Source organism: Phragmites australis, chromosome 19 (assembly GCF_958298935.1).
Source record: "Phragmites australis chromosome 19, lpPhrAust1.1, whole genome shotgun sequence".
Taxonomy (NCBI): domain Eukaryota; kingdom Viridiplantae; phylum Streptophyta; class Magnoliopsida; order Poales; family Poaceae; genus Phragmites; species Phragmites australis.
In genome coordinates this window covers 303,667-321,679 of record NC_084939.1, presented here as the reverse complement: position 1 = coordinate 321,679, position 18,013 = coordinate 303,667, and the positions used below count along the sequence as shown (strand labels likewise).

The 18,013-nt window shown below is 41.8% G+C and overlaps 1 protein-coding gene, 1 long non-coding RNA gene, 3 other non-coding genes and 1 pseudogene across 5 annotated transcripts; 5 read left to right on the top strand and 1 right to left on the bottom strand.

Moving 5' to 3' along the window:
* The first annotated feature begins 1,151 nt into the window (after positions 1-1,151).
* On the top strand, positions 1,152-2,739 carry LOC133900972 (uncharacterized). The gene has a single exon (XM_062342272.1). It carries the CDS (start codon positions 1,756-1,758, stop codon positions 2,533-2,535), a length of 780 nt encoding a protein of 259 aa, XP_062198256.1. The 5' UTR covers positions 1,152-1,755; the 3' UTR covers positions 2,536-2,739.
* A 2,995-nt stretch (positions 2,740-5,734) lies between these two features.
* On the top strand, positions 5,735-9,717 carry LOC133900475 (heat shock 70 kDa protein 1-like; annotated as a pseudogene).
* LOC133901122 (small nucleolar RNA Z195/SNORD33/SNORD32 family) lies at positions 6,163-6,249 on the top strand. The gene has a single exon (XR_009906656.1). It is a non-coding gene; the product is annotated as a small nucleolar RNA Z195/SNORD33/SNORD32 family (small nucleolar RNA).
* LOC133901123 (small nucleolar RNA Z196/R39/R59 family) lies at positions 6,339-6,422 on the top strand. The gene has a single exon (XR_009906657.1). It is a non-coding gene; the product is annotated as a small nucleolar RNA Z196/R39/R59 family (small nucleolar RNA).
* LOC133901119 (small nucleolar RNA F1/F2/snoR5a) lies at positions 6,476-6,616 on the top strand. The gene has a single exon (XR_009906654.1). It is a non-coding gene; the product is annotated as a small nucleolar RNA F1/F2/snoR5a (small nucleolar RNA).
* Positions 9,718-16,644: 6,927 nt separating the features above from the next.
* On the bottom strand, positions 16,645-17,272 carry LOC133900121 (uncharacterized). The gene is made up of 3 exons (XR_009906509.1): positions 17,216-17,272; positions 16,856-17,120; positions 16,645-16,766 (listed from the first exon to the last, which is right to left on the bottom strand). It is a non-coding gene; the product is annotated as an uncharacterized LOC133900121 (long non-coding RNA).
* Positions 17,273-18,013: the final 741 nt, after the last annotated feature.

Here is an 18,013-nt window from a genome sequence, read left to right as displayed (position 1 = left end):
GTAGGAGGGAGGGGGTGAGAGGGGTTGGCGACGCCAGGGGTGGAACCGCCCGAGTCACTCCTGGGAGCGACGCAGGGGCAGGGTTCTATTCCCTACTAGATACACTTATTTATATTGTTATGCCTGAAATGTATCGTACAGTAGAAGATTGGAAAAAGGGATTCAGGGAGCCTAGCATGTGTCATTAAGCGTACAAATCATAGCCCTTGTCTCGAGGTGATTAAAGTTCTAAACTCTCACAAAAGCTAGAGGATTAGTGCATTGAACTGAGACGAGTTGTGCACTAATTTCATTTTCAGAATGACTGTAACGGCTAGGTCTTGTCACCTGCATACGAAAATCAGTAGAATTATCAGTCAATTTTGGCGTCAGTTTTTCTTTGCTGGTGGGTATCTTGGTGGGAGGGAGGCCAGTAGACCTTCCAACGATCAAAATTTCAAACAAGGTCACCACTATCACCAGAAAACAATCCAATACTAATCATCGTCATCAGCATCACCTAAGCTAATCATCGTCATCAGCATCCGCAATCCAATCCATGACTTGCTCCAAATCCAGCCAGCTCTACTTTATTTTATTTTGTTGGACAAAAATCTAAAAATAGATAACATACTCGTCACATAAGAAAATATTAGTGAAATTTTCCAGATTTTTAGAATTTTTTTTTTACACTAACAATTGTTAGAAGTTATAAAAATAGTTTTTTTGAGAATTTTAGTTTAAAATATACAAAGGATTTTTGAGTGAATCCAATTAAAATAAGTTGTACATTGATTATAAAACATGTAAAAAAAATTTAAATTTTTTAGAGTAATAAAAGACCATAGTTTTAAAGAAGAGTAAAAACAAAATTTAATCGATCCGGCTACTGTTCATGCACGGGAGTAGATGGAGAGATGGGCTCTATTCGGTATCTAAGTTGCCGAATATAAAACTGTTCACTATTTTCGGTAAATAAGATGTCAAATACGTATGTTAAATTTATAAATACAATAATATATTATCTATAGACCCAATATATTACCTACTTTTAAATTTTTACCTATTTTATTCTATTATACGTCCTCTCCCTCTCGAAGACAATCTTTGCTTGGCTTTTGCACACACTCTCGAGTCTCACTCCCTCTCCACCTCCCCATGTGATGTGAAGGCGTGAAGTCGTCCCCTGCCTATTTCTCTCTCCTCCCTTGGACGCAGAGCCCTTGCCCCTTGGCTTGCCTTATCACCAATTCACCATACAAGTCAGTCACTACTTCATTTGTTTCGGTGCACTCTGCCTCTGTGCTGCTGCTTGCTGCCTTTGGTGGTCTCTGGTTTGGTCCTCTTCTTCCTTCCTGGAGCCCCTCTCCCCCTCCCTTCCTTAACACTGGGTTGGGTCAACTGTCTCTGCTCTTTCTTCTTCCCTGCTCTTTGTTGCTTCCACTGTTGCAGCTGTTCTTGGCAGGTCTCTCTGTTCCTGCAGTTGTTGCTGTTGCGGTTTCTAACTGTTCGTGTTTCTGTGAATCTGTCATACCGTCATGTGGTAGGATACAGCCAGATAGGTGCCAAAACTTTGAGCTTTATAGATTCAGCTTCCCTGCTCTCTGTAAATTTCTAAGCGAGTTCCGAGTTTCTCTTGGTAAAAGAAGCAGCTTTTGAGGCAGCTTGCAGTTTTCCTTGCTCTTGCTCTTGTGTTCTTCGATTCTTTCCTTCATCTAATGGTGGATCCGAGTTAGTTTGCTGCCAAAAGGAAAAGACCCCACTAGGAAAGAAAAGATGAGAGCTTTGAGCAGACTAGGCGTCGGGCTCGCGGTGGTGTCTGCGCTGCTCCTGCTGGCTCTCACCGCCGAGCTCTACTACATCTTCGTGCACAAGCGCCGGCTGCGTCGCCGCGCCGCTGCCATCTCCCACGCAGCCTCGTCTCCCTCTTCCTCCTCCCGCGAGCTGCTCCAGCTCTTCTGCTTCAAGAAACCGCCCGCCCTTGCGTCCACCTACACGGTCCAGGAGCCGCACGCCGGCGACGCCACCGCCGTGGCCGTGGCCGTCGGCGATGAAGATGACGACGAGACGGTGGAGGCGCAGCTGATGCGGCTGGGCAGCCTCGTCGGCCCGCCGCGGCTCCTGTTCACCATCAAGGAGGAGACCAAGGAGGACCTCGAGTCCGAGGACGGCCGGAGCAGGCGCGGCAGGAGCCGGAGCCTCGGCGAGCTGCTACATTGCTCCGAGACACCGTTCCTCACGCCGGCGTCCTCGCCGGTGCCAGTCGCGATGGACAACTCCTACAACCCACTGTTCGAGTCCCCGTTGGCGAGCCCGGCCCCTGCCCCTGCCCCGGCGTTGTCGCCGCCGCCCAAGTTCCAGTTCCTCAAGGACGCGGAGGAGAAGATGTACCGGCGAGCGCTGGCCGAGGAGGCGATGAAGGCGCGGAGGTCGCCCTCGCCGCAGCCGCTGTCACCGGCGGCGGGCGAGGAGGACGGCGGGTATATCACGATCGTGGTGGGGAAGAACAACCGGGTCATTCCACTGCCGTCGCCGCCCGGCGGTGACCATCAGTGAATGAGCTCTTCAGATGGAGGATTTCATTTAACTAGTTTGATACTATGCAGTGCTCTAGTGTAGCTCTTGTGTTGTAAACTTTTCTTATTTTTTTTGGTTTGGTCTATGGTCTTCTGATCATGCCGAATTGAATGATTGGATGTACATAACATCAAAATGATGAGGAATTGATAATTTCGTATCAATATGTTTTTGTTGGATGTCTGTTTGTGACTTGGTGCAGTGCTTCAGTGGAGCTTTTTTGGGTTTGAAATATTTAACTTTTTGCCATATTACTGGAGTGGCAATTGCTCAATGAGGATGACAAATGAGTTCTACTGAATCTATGACATTGTGTTTAGTGGCAAATTTATCACTCTACCGGAGAGTAGATGGTAAAAAATCAAATGCCCTTTTGGTTAGGTTCTTGATTGTACTTGTAAACAATGTATGGGAAGATGTATACAACCCCACATAATATGACGATGACTAACGGATTATGCTACCTGAAAGCCCATACTGACTTGTCTGAAAGTTCAACTTTTACTCTTTCTGACAGTCAACTTCGCAGAAGTACATATCCTAATGCAATTCCTGTCATGTTTATTGATTCCTTTCTTACTATTTCGGTAGTTTCACATTATTCATACCACCACCTTTGGTTAGTTCACAATGCAAATTCGTTGCAATTTTTCCCAAGTCTTCTTGAGTCCTTTTTAGCTGTCTTTTGGTCACACCTTTGTTCATTCTGCCTTTAGAACAAGCAGGGAGCAGCGAGAACAATGTGAAGAAAGAAACCATACCATCACCACTTTATCTAGTGTTAGCAAAGATTTTCTAGGCCTTTTCCAGTTTCCAAGTCCAAAGCATGGAATTTCTTTTTCTTTCTGCCCTGAAAGCATCAGGGAAAAGTTGCTATATTCCCATGGCTGTTGATCATGCCTTCATGTGCTGTGCTACCATTGTTATGCTAGGAAGATGTGGAAGCCTGCTGCCTTTATCTACTTTGCATTTAGTTAGTACTTTCTTCCAGCTCTTGATTTCTTTTCTTTTCTTGTTCTTTTGAAAAAAGGAAGCTCTTGGAGTTTTGAGACCAGTGTGCACAACACAAGCCTACCATCTTTGTTTTTTGCCATGTATTTTTCCCTGATTATATTGCTCTGTACAGTCAAAGTTTATGTGAAAGATGCAGAAAAGATTCCTGAGCCAATATCAGACACGCAGTGTACTTTAATCAAACCTCATAGTCTATGAACTGTTTCCTTGGAAGCATATATAATTGCTATATAATTGCATTGTGGACTAATCAACTAGCAATGCCAGGTTACGTCATACCTCTTTCTGAAGGTAGTGGGTGTGGGTGAAGTAGAAATCAGAAAGATAAATTCAGGATCAACAAGTCAGGAACTGTCATATCTTGCTTGGAATTGTCAGAAGTGCATAAATAGACAAAATCAGCTGTTATTTGGTAGTTAAGCACTTTTTCCCGTCAGTCCATCTTTATATCAGTCAGTAATATGGGCTATGATTTACCTGTCGTCGTTGTCTGCGTAGATATGCGAATGCTCCTCTATCTTTTCTCTCCCATTGAGTGACAGTGAAGACTAAGAACACACCAAAACGACCATTGTATCAATGACACGATGATATATGTATATGATATAGCTTTAGATTAGACAAGTGGTGTGAAAGGCAACAAGAATGTGCTGACCATGCAAGAACGGCGATTGCATCCTCATCTGCTCCTCTCCTCTCATCTATTCTGAATATTAGCAACAAACCAACAATTTAATGAGTGTTCATAATCTTAGCAACACCCAGTTTGATGCTAATTAATCATTTGCTATAATCTGGTGCTCAACAGAAAGATACCCTGCATGCATGCAATTGACTGGTTGCCTTGTTTAGGCTTTAAGCGTAAGATTCGTCTGGTAGCCTAACAGGGGATGCTATGCTACTCCCTCCCGGAGCTGGCATCGATCCCGGCATCAATGAAGCAGATGGAGATGACACGTCGACATGAACACAAACCTCTCACCGAATACAGATTGCGATCTGCAAATAATATATGCAGATCATCATGTGAGGGGTTTTCTATGTTCTAAAGCTGAAGTTGCAGCACAAGCCTTCTGAGTGAGATGCATCAGAGAAATCGAATTCAGATTTACGTCTGTTCTGGTAGCAGTTTGCAGAGTACCAGTAGATTTTGCTCTTGTTCTTCGAGCAGTTTGGAACGAGTTGTGGGTGCTTGTGTTTGCCACTGTCTTATCCAAAACCTCGACGTGTCATTCAGGGAAAGAAGAAAGATTGTAGGTGATATACGTTAACATATACCTACAACTGCATCTAATTAAGAATCCATCCATCCTGCTTCAATAGTTAGTTTGTGCAGCAAGCACTAGAGGGATAAGCGTGAGTCTCACTGTCAGCTAGTGCAAGCGATGCTCATGCATGAATTGGCACGACTGAGACATGGGGATTATATTTGGAGGTCACGTCTCAGCGCTTAATGAGCAGCACTCTTGTACATAAATGTCATGTGAAATCAAATTGTCATTTGTACATGTGCATGCTGATATATACGATGCTATCTATCTATCCTAACAGTCCTTAAAGGCTTGGGTAGGTTACTGTTCCCTGCCTTTTGATTAGGTGGTTCATTACTGAAGAATGGTGGGCCATTTCATTTGAAGGGACCATTTTGGGGAAAATGTGTGACAACTCAACCATCTGAAAACCTGATTTATGCTTTGCAGTCTTGCAGATACACAGCATGTGTACCGCAAAGGTGAGCAATTTGACCTCATGGCCTGCCAGGTGTCCAAGATTTAGGTGATACTGATACAGACAGGTCGAGTTCAGGTAAATAAAGGATAAACTGTAAGAGTTACTATCTGAATGTCGGTGGCTCCCTCCTTTTCTGCATTGGAATTATTGACAAGCCCACCAAACTAGCTCAAGTGGGCCGACACAACATGGGCCATCCGTACTCCATACCGTTTTCATTTTGATTTTGATTTATCTTTCTTGCTCCAGGAATCTTGGAACCAGCATACCCTAGCCGCCGCGCCGCCCACCATCCAACGGCAACCAACCCCATCGTCGCCGGAACCTTCTCAAGCCCACTCCTTCTCCTGCGATAAGTTCCCACAAAATCCTAGCCACCGCCATTACTCACCATCCTCCTCCAGCGGGTTCAAGTCCTGTGGAGGGAAGGGAGATGTCTGACAAGGGCGAGGGCCCCGCCATAGGTATCGAGTGATCGATCATGGCACGACCTACTCCTGCGTCGGCGTCTGGCAGCATGATCGTGTCAAGATTATCACCAACGATCAGGGTAACCACACCACCCCTCCTATGTGGCGTTCACCGGCTCGGAGCGCCTCATTGGAGATGCCGCCAAGAAGAAGCATATCCAATGAGACGCTCCGAGTCAATGAACGCCATCAACACAGTCTTCGGTGTCCACTAAAAAAAAAAACAGTCTTTGGTGAGTGATGTGGACTTTTCTTTAGCCATATGTTTCATGTCGCAACAGATATTGCTAGATGCATTTGTTTTACACTCCAGTTGCGCCACAATTTGCTTACGAGCGTCTTGTTATTAGGCTGTGTTACGTAGCCCGAAAAACTTCCTATTTTTGTGAAGGGGAGAAGTGATGATGCTTTATCCATACCACACGTCTGCATCTCAGATGATGATCAATCTAAATCATGCACTACCATCTGATCTCCGCTCTATACAGCTTTCGCTTTCAAAAGTCCTCTTTTGTTTCTGTTCTAGCATATGAAGCTATGCAATTGTTAACTGAATTTCAATGGCTTTGCCCTTTATGATGTAAATTTACTCATTTGCTCAACTAAAGTGATTATTCAGAAAACAATCACCATCTTTCGGCTGAGGTTGCATGCTTAGTTAAATGTCATTCTTTTTAATCAACGAAGAAACTTTAGGATGCTTGTAATGCCATCTGGTATCTGACACATGGGCTTCTTTTGTGACTATGCGTCTCGAAATATGGCAAATAACAAGGGGGGGACGGATCTTGCGACACTGGTTGCTCCTAAATGAGCCTCCAGTTACTATATAGCTGTTTACATTTCTAGCTCTCCTAGTTAGTCAATTGTGTAACCTATCTTGGTGCCTTATTTTCTAGGCTACAAGAATCATGAATCCGTGAACAAATATAATGCTAAGTCGAACTGTAAACACGACAACAGTTCAATTTCTTTTATGAGATGCAGATATAGTTCGCATGATTTAAATGTTTGCTGAACGATACGTCCTGCCATTTATATAATGTAGTTGCCTCCTTGAAATATATTCTGCTTGCAAAAAGTTACTAGTGGTAGTGATTGTCATGGCGTAACATTTAGTCGACTTTTTTTTCTCTATCATGTTTGGGTGATTTTTTTTTTTTGCAATGTTCTTTATTTACTACAAGCATCATCTTGTTACTGAAAAATTATACTGCGATTTGACAGAACACCTTCTCTGCAGATGCAAAGAGGCTCATTGCTAGGAGATTTACTGATCCTTCTGTCCAGGGTGACATTAAGCTCTGGACCTGGTGACAAGGGTGAGGAGAAGCAATTTGCAGCTGAAGAGATCTCCTCTATTTTTTCTCAAACTGGCAGGAGAGATGCGTGTCATTATATTAATAAGAAGAATAACCTAGTTTATAGGTAAATCAGGCCTGAAAACCTAACAACTGAGCGGTTTGAACGAACCGGCAAACAACCCCGAGACGATAACATGACCTTAACACGAAACAGACTCCCACACGAAAACAGACTCCCACACGAAAAGGCACAACCAGACAAACAGACAATTCCAACCTAACTCACCTCGCGCGCTAACCAGTCTGGCAATTGTGTCTCACACAACTTGATCAACGAAGCCCAGCTCTCACGCTGCAACTCCCTCACTCGGCTGGCAGAGGTCTGCTCCCACGCTGCACCTCTTTGACACACAAGTCAACAACACGTCGCTTCGGAGGAGCACGCATTGGACCAAGTCGCTGTCGTGAAGCGCCATTCGGAAGAAGAGCCATCGCAGATCAAGGATGTAGGGGTAAAACCTACAGGAGAAACAAGCAAACACTGAAGAGTGCGAAGGCCATCTGAAGTGACACCTTCAGGAAGGGAGCGACGATGATGTCGCTGTCACTCGACTGGAGAGCCGGTCAGGGTTTTCACTTGGAGAAGTCACAAGGGAGACGAATTCACCCCAATGATGCCTTAAGGAAGAAGATGACACCCAAGGGCGCCAACGTCATTGGTATCAACAGGTAATTGAGCAAACTTTTCGCCCACAACTCCACCGTCCCAAAGTCCACGCCCGAAAACTAGCAGACCTCCAAGCCGCACCATCCCAACACCTCCCTAGTGTCGGAGACCCTATAGCCCCACCAGGAGCCCCCACGAAGGAGGGGAGAAGCCGGGAGCAGCCCAGGCCAAGGGGGTGGGTAGGGGGAGGGTGGAGCAGCACACCCTCCGAGACGCCAAGCCGCCAACCCACACCGAAGCCGTCCATCACACAGCTGCGTAGCATAGAAAAGCGGTGTAGCGTGGCATGGCACGAAGGCGCAGCATGACGGGGCTGGCGCTGCACAACGCAGCACATCCTATATGGTGCTCATTAAGATGAGGGAGATTGCTGAGGCCTACCTAGGCACCACCATCAAGAATGTTGTTGTCACTGTTCCTGCCTACTTTAATGACTCTCAGAGGTAGGCCACCAAGGATGCTAGTGTGATTGTTGGTCTCAATGTTATGTGTATCATCAATGAGCTGACGGTTGTTGCTATCGCTTATGGTCTTGACAAGAAGGTTGCCAGTGTTTGTGAAAAGAATGTTCTCATCTTTGACCTTGGAGGTGGTACCTTTGATGTCTCTCTTCTCACCATTGAGGAAGGTATCTTTGAGGTCAAGGCCACAACTGGTGATACTCACCTTGGTGGTGAGGACTTTGACAACCGGATAGTCAACCACTTTGTCCAGGTGTTCAAGAGAAAGAATAAGAAGGATATCAGTGGCAACCCAAGGCTCTCAGGAGGTTGAGGATATCTTGTGAGAGGGTGAAGAGGACCCTGTCCTCCACTGCATAGACCATCATTGAGATTGACTCGTTATACGAGGGCATTGACTTGTACTCAACTTTCACCTGTGCCAGGTTTGAGGAGCTCAACATGGATCTCTTCAAGAAGTGTATGGAGCCTGTGGAGAAGTGTCTCAGGGATGCTAAGATGGACAATAGTACTGTTCATGATGTTGTCCTTGTTGGTGGCTCCACCAGAATCCCAAGGGTGCAGCAGCTTCTTCAGGACTTCTTCAACGGGAAGGAGCTTTGTAAGAGCATCAACCCGGATGAGGCTGTTGCCTACTGAGCTGCTGTCCAGGCTGCCATCTTGAGCGGTGAGGGAAACGAGAAGGTCCAGGACCTCCTCCTGCTGGATGTTACCCCTCTTTCTCTTGGTCTGGACTCTGGAGACGGCTGGAGGTGTCATGACAGTTCTGATTCCAAGGAACACCACCATCCCCACCAAGAAGGAGCAGGTTTTCTCTACCTACTCAAACAACCAGCCTGGTGTCCTTATCCAGGTGTACGAGGGTGAGAGGACCAGGACCCGTGACAACAACCTGCTGGGCAAGTTTGAGCTCTCTGGCATCCCTCCTACTCCCAGGGGTGTTCCTCAGATCACTGTGTGCTTCGACATCGACACCAACAGTATCCTGAACCTCTCTGCTGAGGACAAAACCACTGGCCAGAAGAACAAGATCACAATCACCAACGACAAGGGCAGGCTGAGTAAGGAGAAGATTGAGAAGATGGTCTAGGATGCTGAGAAGTACAAGTCTGAGGATGAGGAGCATAAGAAGAAGGTAGAGTCCAAGAACTCCTTGGAGAACTATGCCTACAACATGCGCAACACCATCAAGGATGAGAAGATCGCCTCCAAGCTTGACTCTGCGGACAAGAAGAAGATTGAGGATGCCATCGACGACGCCATCCAGTGGCTCGATGGCAACCAGCTCGTTGAGGCTGATGAGTTTGAGGACAAGATGAAGGAGCTCAAGGGCATCTGCAACCTCATCATCGCCAAGATGTACCAGGGCACCGGCGCTGGCTGGTGGCATGGACGAGGACGCTCCCTCTGCTGGTGGCAGCGGCGCTGGCCCCAAGATCGAGGAGGTTGACTGAGCGCATAATAGTGAATTGCGCTTCCAGTTATCCTGCATTATCCGCTTTTGTTATGCTAGTGCTTCATTCTTGAAACCACGGATTGTAGCACAAAACTATGTTATCTTGCACCTGGTTACTTTGGTTGGACTGTGTTGGAAGGTTAGTCATGGCTGGGTTATTAATATGGTGTGGTGAATTATTAGTTTTTTGTGCATGTCTATTACTTCTGTAAATAATTTGTTGATGCATTTACGTGCTGATTACTTAAGTTGAATTGTGCTGGATGTTGGAACATATATTGTTTGAATTGCTATGATGTGCTGGTGAATAATTATTTTTCATGCTTTTTCTTATTTCATCTGCAAACGTTTTTGCTGCATTTCTGTGCTAGTAGCCTGGTTTCATCATCAGCATGCTCTGTTTGTGTTCCATGTTGGCTTTATTGTAGTCATGTTTCACTCTGGCATCTGCTTGTGGTTTATTATGAAAGATTTCATTAGCATTGTTCATTTGTACCTAATGGTAGGGCTGCCCTTTTTTTGTCATTGTACCTAATTGTTTTACGTAATCCTGATTTGTTTTACATCACCTACGCTCCAATTTTTCAGTAAAGGAATCGTTCAGTGCAGAAGGTTTGAGGGGAAAGAAACATGCTTCGGAACAACGGACGATAGTGTTGTTCGCCTGTTCCTGTATGTTCTCTGCTGATAACTGAGCTGAAAGGCTACACTACTTTGTTAAACATCCACAAGCGTGGTATAATTATTGGTGCCGCTTATTGTTGCCATGCTTATGATGTAAGTTGCATGAGCTCGTATGGTATACATGAATTTCTTGTAGTGACAAGAACTTCAGTAAATACTCTTCTGTAGTTAGTAATTTGGTGGAGCAGTGGTTCAGGGCTATAGTTTTCAAGGTGAGTCCCTTCATGAGTTTTGCCTAAATGCTGGTACCTAATTGGCAGATTAACCAGAGTTCTGTAGGTATAATAAAACAGTGGGGAAAAAATATGCCCCAAATCTGGGGCCAAATTTTAACACAAGGACTCTCTAGCTACACTATAATTAACCCAAAATTACGTGAAAGTTGCATTCGACCTTCTCTCTTTATGAATAAACAGGACAATATCTGTCTATTCACTCTTGAACGCCCGATTGTGTGTTGTCAAATTGAAGCTTTTCTGATCTCCCAAATATTTGACTCATTCGATGCACCGCGTTGCGCAGCCCACCAAGGATGAAAATAATTGTGTTGATGAGGAAGGGCATCATAATATCATATACTACCTGCCAGGCAAGCCAACAACTGATGATGAGACAAAGTTAAGGCCAAATCAAAGTATGTAGCTGCACATGTTACTATGAACTGATGATCATTTTATCATTTACTACCGTGTAGATATATCAGGCATCAGGCTAGTTCACCGACTGATCCAACCTGGTCTCCAGACTCCAGTTGCAAGTGCGCCTCTAGCAGATGGACTGTATATAAGCAATAGAAGAGTCTCGATTAGGAATGCAGGTAATCAAGTGGATATTATGTATTGTTTGCTACTCCCTCCGATTTTAAATACTTACACTTTGATTAAGATCCAATCAAACTTTTAAAATTTTGACTATCAATATCTTCTAAAATATTTAGTTTGAAAACATAAAAATCATACGTGTAAATTTGTCTTAAAAAATACTTTCATAATATGGGAGAGGCTAACGCCTGCACGCGCGTCCAGATGAAGTTTCGCCCGCACACCCTCATTAGGAAACAAATCCTGATTAGTACACTTCCTAATTAGGCCACCTACCCAAAGAAGCAAACCCCGCGCGGGAGCACGACCACACCCAGGCGCTCGCGGTCCCACCGCACGTCTCCAACCCCCGCATGCCACCTCTTGGAGCAAGACGTGTAGCGGCGGAGGCAGCTCCAGATCGCCATTGCTGCTGCGCACCAAGAAGAAACACAGGTATGCATCTGCAACTTTCCTCTGCCCCTTTTTGCCCAACTGATCGACTTTTTTGCCTAGAAAGAAGAGCCCATAATGTTGATAAACTGCAGATCTAAACACAAATTTACTAAAAAATATGCATATCTAAGAAAAGACAGAAAGGTTGCCTATGCATCACAGATTTGCTTCCCTACTGCTATGCATCACAGATCAACATCTGTACCAATTTGGATATGGCAAAGATGCTGCCAGTTTTGATCCCCTACTGCTATGCATCACAGATCAACATGTAAATCTGCTTCCCTATCAACACAGCATATTAATAGTGTAGATCTGTTTTTCATCTCTTTATCAAGACAAATTGTCCCAATTCATATGCATGATAGATTAACATGCAAGTTTTCACAGCACATAAATATGTGCACAAGTTTTAAAAAGGCTGCCTCACATATTTCTAACCATATATTTACACATATTCACATACCTAACCTCTTCTGCATATAGCACTGTAGTTTAAACTACATAAGAAAAACAGATGCACAGATCAGGTAATAGAGTTTGAACTAAAAAAAGCAAACATAACTAGAAAAGCTTCACAATTTGCTTGATCCCAAATGAGTAGATTATTCTTCTCTTGCATAATGCATATACAACAAGCATTGCAGTGACAATTTGAGTACCTGCATTGCAAACAGAGAAAAAGAAGGGTGTATGAGCAATCTCGCTATATATTTACTTTGTACTAAATATTTGGCAGAAATGCTTATTAGTTGACAAAAATATGCTTCTCCGAACCAATTAAGTAGCCTAACACTGAATGCAAGCAGCAGTGGTCCATTTTACTTTGTCTAGGGCAACAGCCAATAGGGGATAGATGACCAGATGAAAGAAACAACCTATACTTCGTCTAGGGCAGTAGCCAGTAGGCTAATCTTTGCTTGTTTATACTTGTTAGTTGTTAAATTTTGTTTCTCCAAATATTTAATTACCTTAACTAAATAAGTAGGTTTGCTTGATAGATACCACAACAATATATCTAAGTGAAAGAAGCACAACAGATCTGATTTGGACACTAGTTACCTTACTACAGGCTGTTGCTTGGCATGAAACACAAAAGTGCTCCCTGTAAAAAACAAAAAAGAATACATAATTTAGTATTCTCTGTAGCATGTATTCCCACACAAAATGCACAAATGTTTATAGTATGGCATGACTAACATAATTTTTTTGTTAAAAAAAGCAAACATGTGAGTGTGATATGTCATTCAATTCAGGTTTTTGTTTCATGTCCATGCAGGAAAAAAAAAAGAAGCGATACAAGATGGATCTGAATAAACTACCACCTGATGTTGACTTGATTTCATTTTTGGAGCTAACATAGATACGGCTACAAACAATCCAACCTTTTGCACTTAGGTGGATACTGTTGAGCAGCGAGATGCTCCTAGCGCCCCAGAGGTTAGAATGTCACTTGAAGAGACACACTTATGCTATATGCTTATGCAACCATTGCATATATTCTTATGCAACCCATTGCATATATGCTTATACAACATATGCTTGTACATACTATTACATTTGCTTCTATCTTTTGAAAATATGCTTCTACAAAGGAGAAAATATGCTTATACAACACAAATTTTGCTTCTTGTTCATTGCATATATGCTTATGCAACATATGCTTCTACATACTATTACATTTTGCTTGTATCTTTTGAAAATATGCTTCTACATACTATTAAATTTTGCACTCAGGTGGATCCAATTGAGTAGCGAGATGCTCCTAGCGTTTCAGAGGTTAGGACGTCACTTGAAGAGACACACCGAGAAGAAATTTAGCAAGTTGTTCATACCACATAATTGGATGGTGGTCAAACTGGTACAGAAGGTCTTTTTCCAGATGCTACTGATACAGAAGTGTGGTCTACACCTCAAGGGCCACACAATGGAATGACATTCAGCACTCTATCGGAAGCAAAAGAGTACTACAATTCATATGCTAAAAGAATTGGCTTCTCAATTAGGACAAACACGTCACGCAGATTAGCATTTACCAAAGAGGTAGAAAATGTTCAGTTTGTTTGCAACAAATAAGGTAAAGGAAAGAAAAGAAAAGTAAATCTGAAGAACAAATTGATGAGCTCATAGATGATTTTGATGATTATAATTCTTATCAAGAGGAGGGTGCTGAGAAGCTAGGAGAATGAGAAGACAGGAAGCATAATAAAAAGAGTGCTGGCAGCAAAAGAAAGAGGAAGAAAATGAAGTATACGCAATACAAAGCAAGAATGGTTGTGAAGCTCATTGGTGCTAGGTGACATGTGATTTATTTCATATCTGAGCACAATCATGCACTCATTACCAAGCCTTCACTGACAAGATTCCTGAGGTCACATGAAGAAATTCCTAACTAACAAAGAGAAAGCCTTTATCACTTTGAAAATTCCTTAGGTCACATAAAGAAATTCCTAACAAAGAGAAAGCCTTTATCACTTTGCTGCATGGTTGCAACTTAAAAATAGGGCGCATTATGCAGCTAATGTCTGAATTCTATGGCTCTAGGCAACTAGTACCATATGAAGATAAAGATGTGCACAACTTCCGCTCAACACTCCGTACAATTGAAAAGTATAAAGATATGCAAGAAACGCTGAAATATTTTGAAGAATTGAAGCAACATGACCCAGATTTTTTTTACAAGTTTAAGTTGGATACTGATTACAAGCTTCAAAACCTATTCTGAATAGATGGTGCAGCAAGGAAGACGTATGAAACATATCATGACTTTGTGTCTTTTGATACAACATATATGACAAACATGTATGATATGCCCTTTGCACCCTTCATTGGAATAAACAGACATGGTCAGTCATTCCAGCTAGGTTGTGCGTTCCTAAGAGATGAAAAGACACCAAGCTTTGTCTGGCTTTTCCAAACATTCTTGGAAGCAATGAAAGGGAAAGCTCCGCTGAATATTATTACTGATCAAAATGGTGCTATGAGAAGTGCAATTGAACATATGTTCCCACATGCAAATCACAGGAACTGCCGATGGCACATAATGAATAAAGCATCTGGAACTGTAGGTCCATTACTTAAGGAAGATAAAGATTTGGAGGACAACTTCAAGGATTGTATAAACTACAGTGTGACGTCGGAAGAGTTCGAGACAAAGTGGCATGCTATGATTCAAAGGCATGGCTTAAAGAAGTAAAAGTTTTAACGCAGTGTTGAAGTTGTATGTCAGCCCAAACTTATCAATACTGGATTTTGTCAAGCAATACCAGAAGATTCAAGATAAGTGCCTTGTTTCTCAAGATGGGCAAGACTTCAGAACCGATGATAAGACTCGAAACACATGGTCGAAGAACCCTATTGAGAAGCATGCCTCAACCGTGTACACGAAGAATATATTCTCGAAAGAATTTGAAAAGATCAAAGAGTATTTTGTGCAGCCTATAGGTGACTACCAGTTCAGGCTTGTAACGAATGACAAGTTTGTTGATGGCTATGGCACTAGGTCATATGATGTGATAACAATTGAAGAAGAAGAAAGCTACTATTGCGAGTGCAGCAAGTTTGATAGGGATGGCACAATTTGTTGTCACATCATCAAGATTACGAGCAGATTTGGTGTCAAGAAGGTGCCTGACTGATACATATTGGAAAGGTGGAAGCAACAGGAAATACCAATTGGTACAAATGCTAATTCAAATCTTCAAACTAACGTTGGGACCAGTGGTATGCCTTTGCAGAACCAAAGGACAGTAAGATTCAGCAATCTTGCCTCTATGCTCACAAAGTTTGCTCGTGAGGGTTCAAATTCAGAAGATGCTTATGAAATTGTTACAAAGCACATTGAAATGATGTAATCTAAACTTGAAGATCTCAAAAGAAGAAGAAAAGAACACAGTGGAATGAGACATCAGCTAATACTGCTGCTGGTGCTCTCAATAATCCCAGCACTCCTGATGCTACAACTGCACATATTACGGCAGCTGCTGCAGCTTTAACTACTGCAACTTCAGTTGCTGCAACAACAGCTGCTATGTCTAGTCCTACTGGACTTGGGACTATTGGCACAAATCTACAGGATGCTTCTGTTCCTAGTACCTCAGGAAAAGTAAAGAATCCTCCAAGATCAGTTGTCAAAGGGCGAAAAAACTCAAAAAAGACTATCTAATGGAATGAATGCACAACCAAAAAGAAGGAACCAGTGCAGCATTTGCCACTCTAATAAGCACACAGCTCCCAAGTGTCCGAATAAAATAAAAAAAGAGTTCCAAATGCAGAAATGCAGCTATTCACATAGCAGTTATGCAGAGATATAAATATTAGAGTGTTTATTTAATTTATTTATGTAATGAACAATGAGGTGGTTTACTGAACCAAATGCTTGATGCACTTTACTTAATGATTTTGAAAGTCAGGTTGCTTCTCTGTTTTTAGAAATATGCTTGTACATACTAATACATTTTGTTTCTGCCTTTTGAAAATATGCTTCTCTTATATATGGCAGATCATCCATGATCTTCATCAGTAATCAACAAGTGAAAATGCAACAATATATACTAGCCAACAGAAAATTTGCTTCTTGTTCATTGCATATATGCTTATGCAACTCATAAAATTGCTTGTACGTCGAATTGAATGTAATAAAAATTCAACCATAGTATAAAGTATCAATTGAGATATTGTAGCAAGCAAAATGCTTCTACATACTATTTTGAATGTCAGAACATGTGCTTATGCATACTGACATTTTGCTTCTGCTTTTTTGAAAATGTGCTTCTCTTACATATTGCAGAACATCCAAGATTAGTAACCAGCAAGCGAAAATGCAATAAAACAATAGAAAATGTGCTTCTTGTTCTTTGCATATATGTTTATGCAACTCATAAAAATGCTTGCACGCCGAATTGAATGGAATAAAAAATCGACAATAGTATAAAGTATAAACTGAGATATTGTAGCTGGTACCTATTATATTTTTAGCTTCGGCTTCCAATTTATATTATTTTTAGGGTGGTTAAGCCATTTATATGTCAGCAACTTACGAATGTTTGGCATATGTTCTTCCTTGAATGTAGGTAGGATTCTACCATTCCAATGTTCACAATCTTAGCTGAAAAAAAAAGCACATAATTTCGCAATTTGAACAGACAAGAGTAAAATAAAAGGAAGATAAAAACATAAGTGATAGTATCGACTTACTTATTGGTCTGCAAAGGTACTTGAATGTCTATCAGTTCATAGGAGTCTATTTTCTTCTTTGTGTCTTGTAGAATATTTTCCAACACTCCTTGATTCATTGTTAAAGGGTAGCACAACAATTTACTAGCTTTTCATCATTTAGAGACCTCATGGAGTCAAGCACCTCAAAACACTTTGCCTACAAGTTCAAAACCAAAAGGAAGTAGTGCCGAATTTTTTCATCCAGCCCTTGTGATGTCCATGTTTGAAGGATAGGGAACAATACCTATATTGTTTCTCAAAATTATAAGCAACACAGCTTGATAACATACTACTTGTACTTAATAATTAAATAAAAAAAGGAGGCAACATAGAGCGAACCATTTGAAAACAATCCAGATGTTCTATACGTTTGTGGAATGCCCTTTTGACTTCAGCATGGTCCAGCTGACCATCTTGCATGTAAGTCTAGCAAAAAAGAAATACAGAGTAAGTGCAAGCTATATTGTTTGGAATGATTGAAAAAAGTAGAATGAACAAGAGGAGAAGGGAAAAGCATGTCATGACATTTTAGGCAAAAGCAAAACTGCAATAATTTCAAGAAGAAACCAAAAAATTTACAGCAATTCTTAATGGTAGTATTCATTTTGCTTGTACATCGAATTAAATGTAATAAAAATTCAACCATAGTATAAAGTATCAACTGAGATATTGTAGCAAGAAAAATGCTTCTACATACTATTTTGAATGTCAGAACATGTGCTTCTGCATACTGATATTTTGCTTTTGCTTTTTTGAAAATGTGCTTCTCTTACATATTGCAGAGCATCCAAGATCAGTAACCAGCAAGCGAAAATGCAACAAACATATACTAAAACAACAGAAAATGCATCAAACATATACTAAAACAATAGTATAAACTTATAGCAATTCTTACAGTAATTATCTTGTCCATATATGCTTATGCAACTCATAAAATTGCTTGTACGTCGAATTGAATGTAATAAAAATTCAACTATAGTATAAAGTATCAACTGAGCTATTGTAGCAAGCAAAATGCTTCTACATACTATTTTGAATGTCAGAACATGTGCTTCTACATACTGACATTTTGCTTCTAATTTTTTGAAAATGTGCTTCTCTTACATATTGCAGAACATCCAAGATCAGTAACTAGCA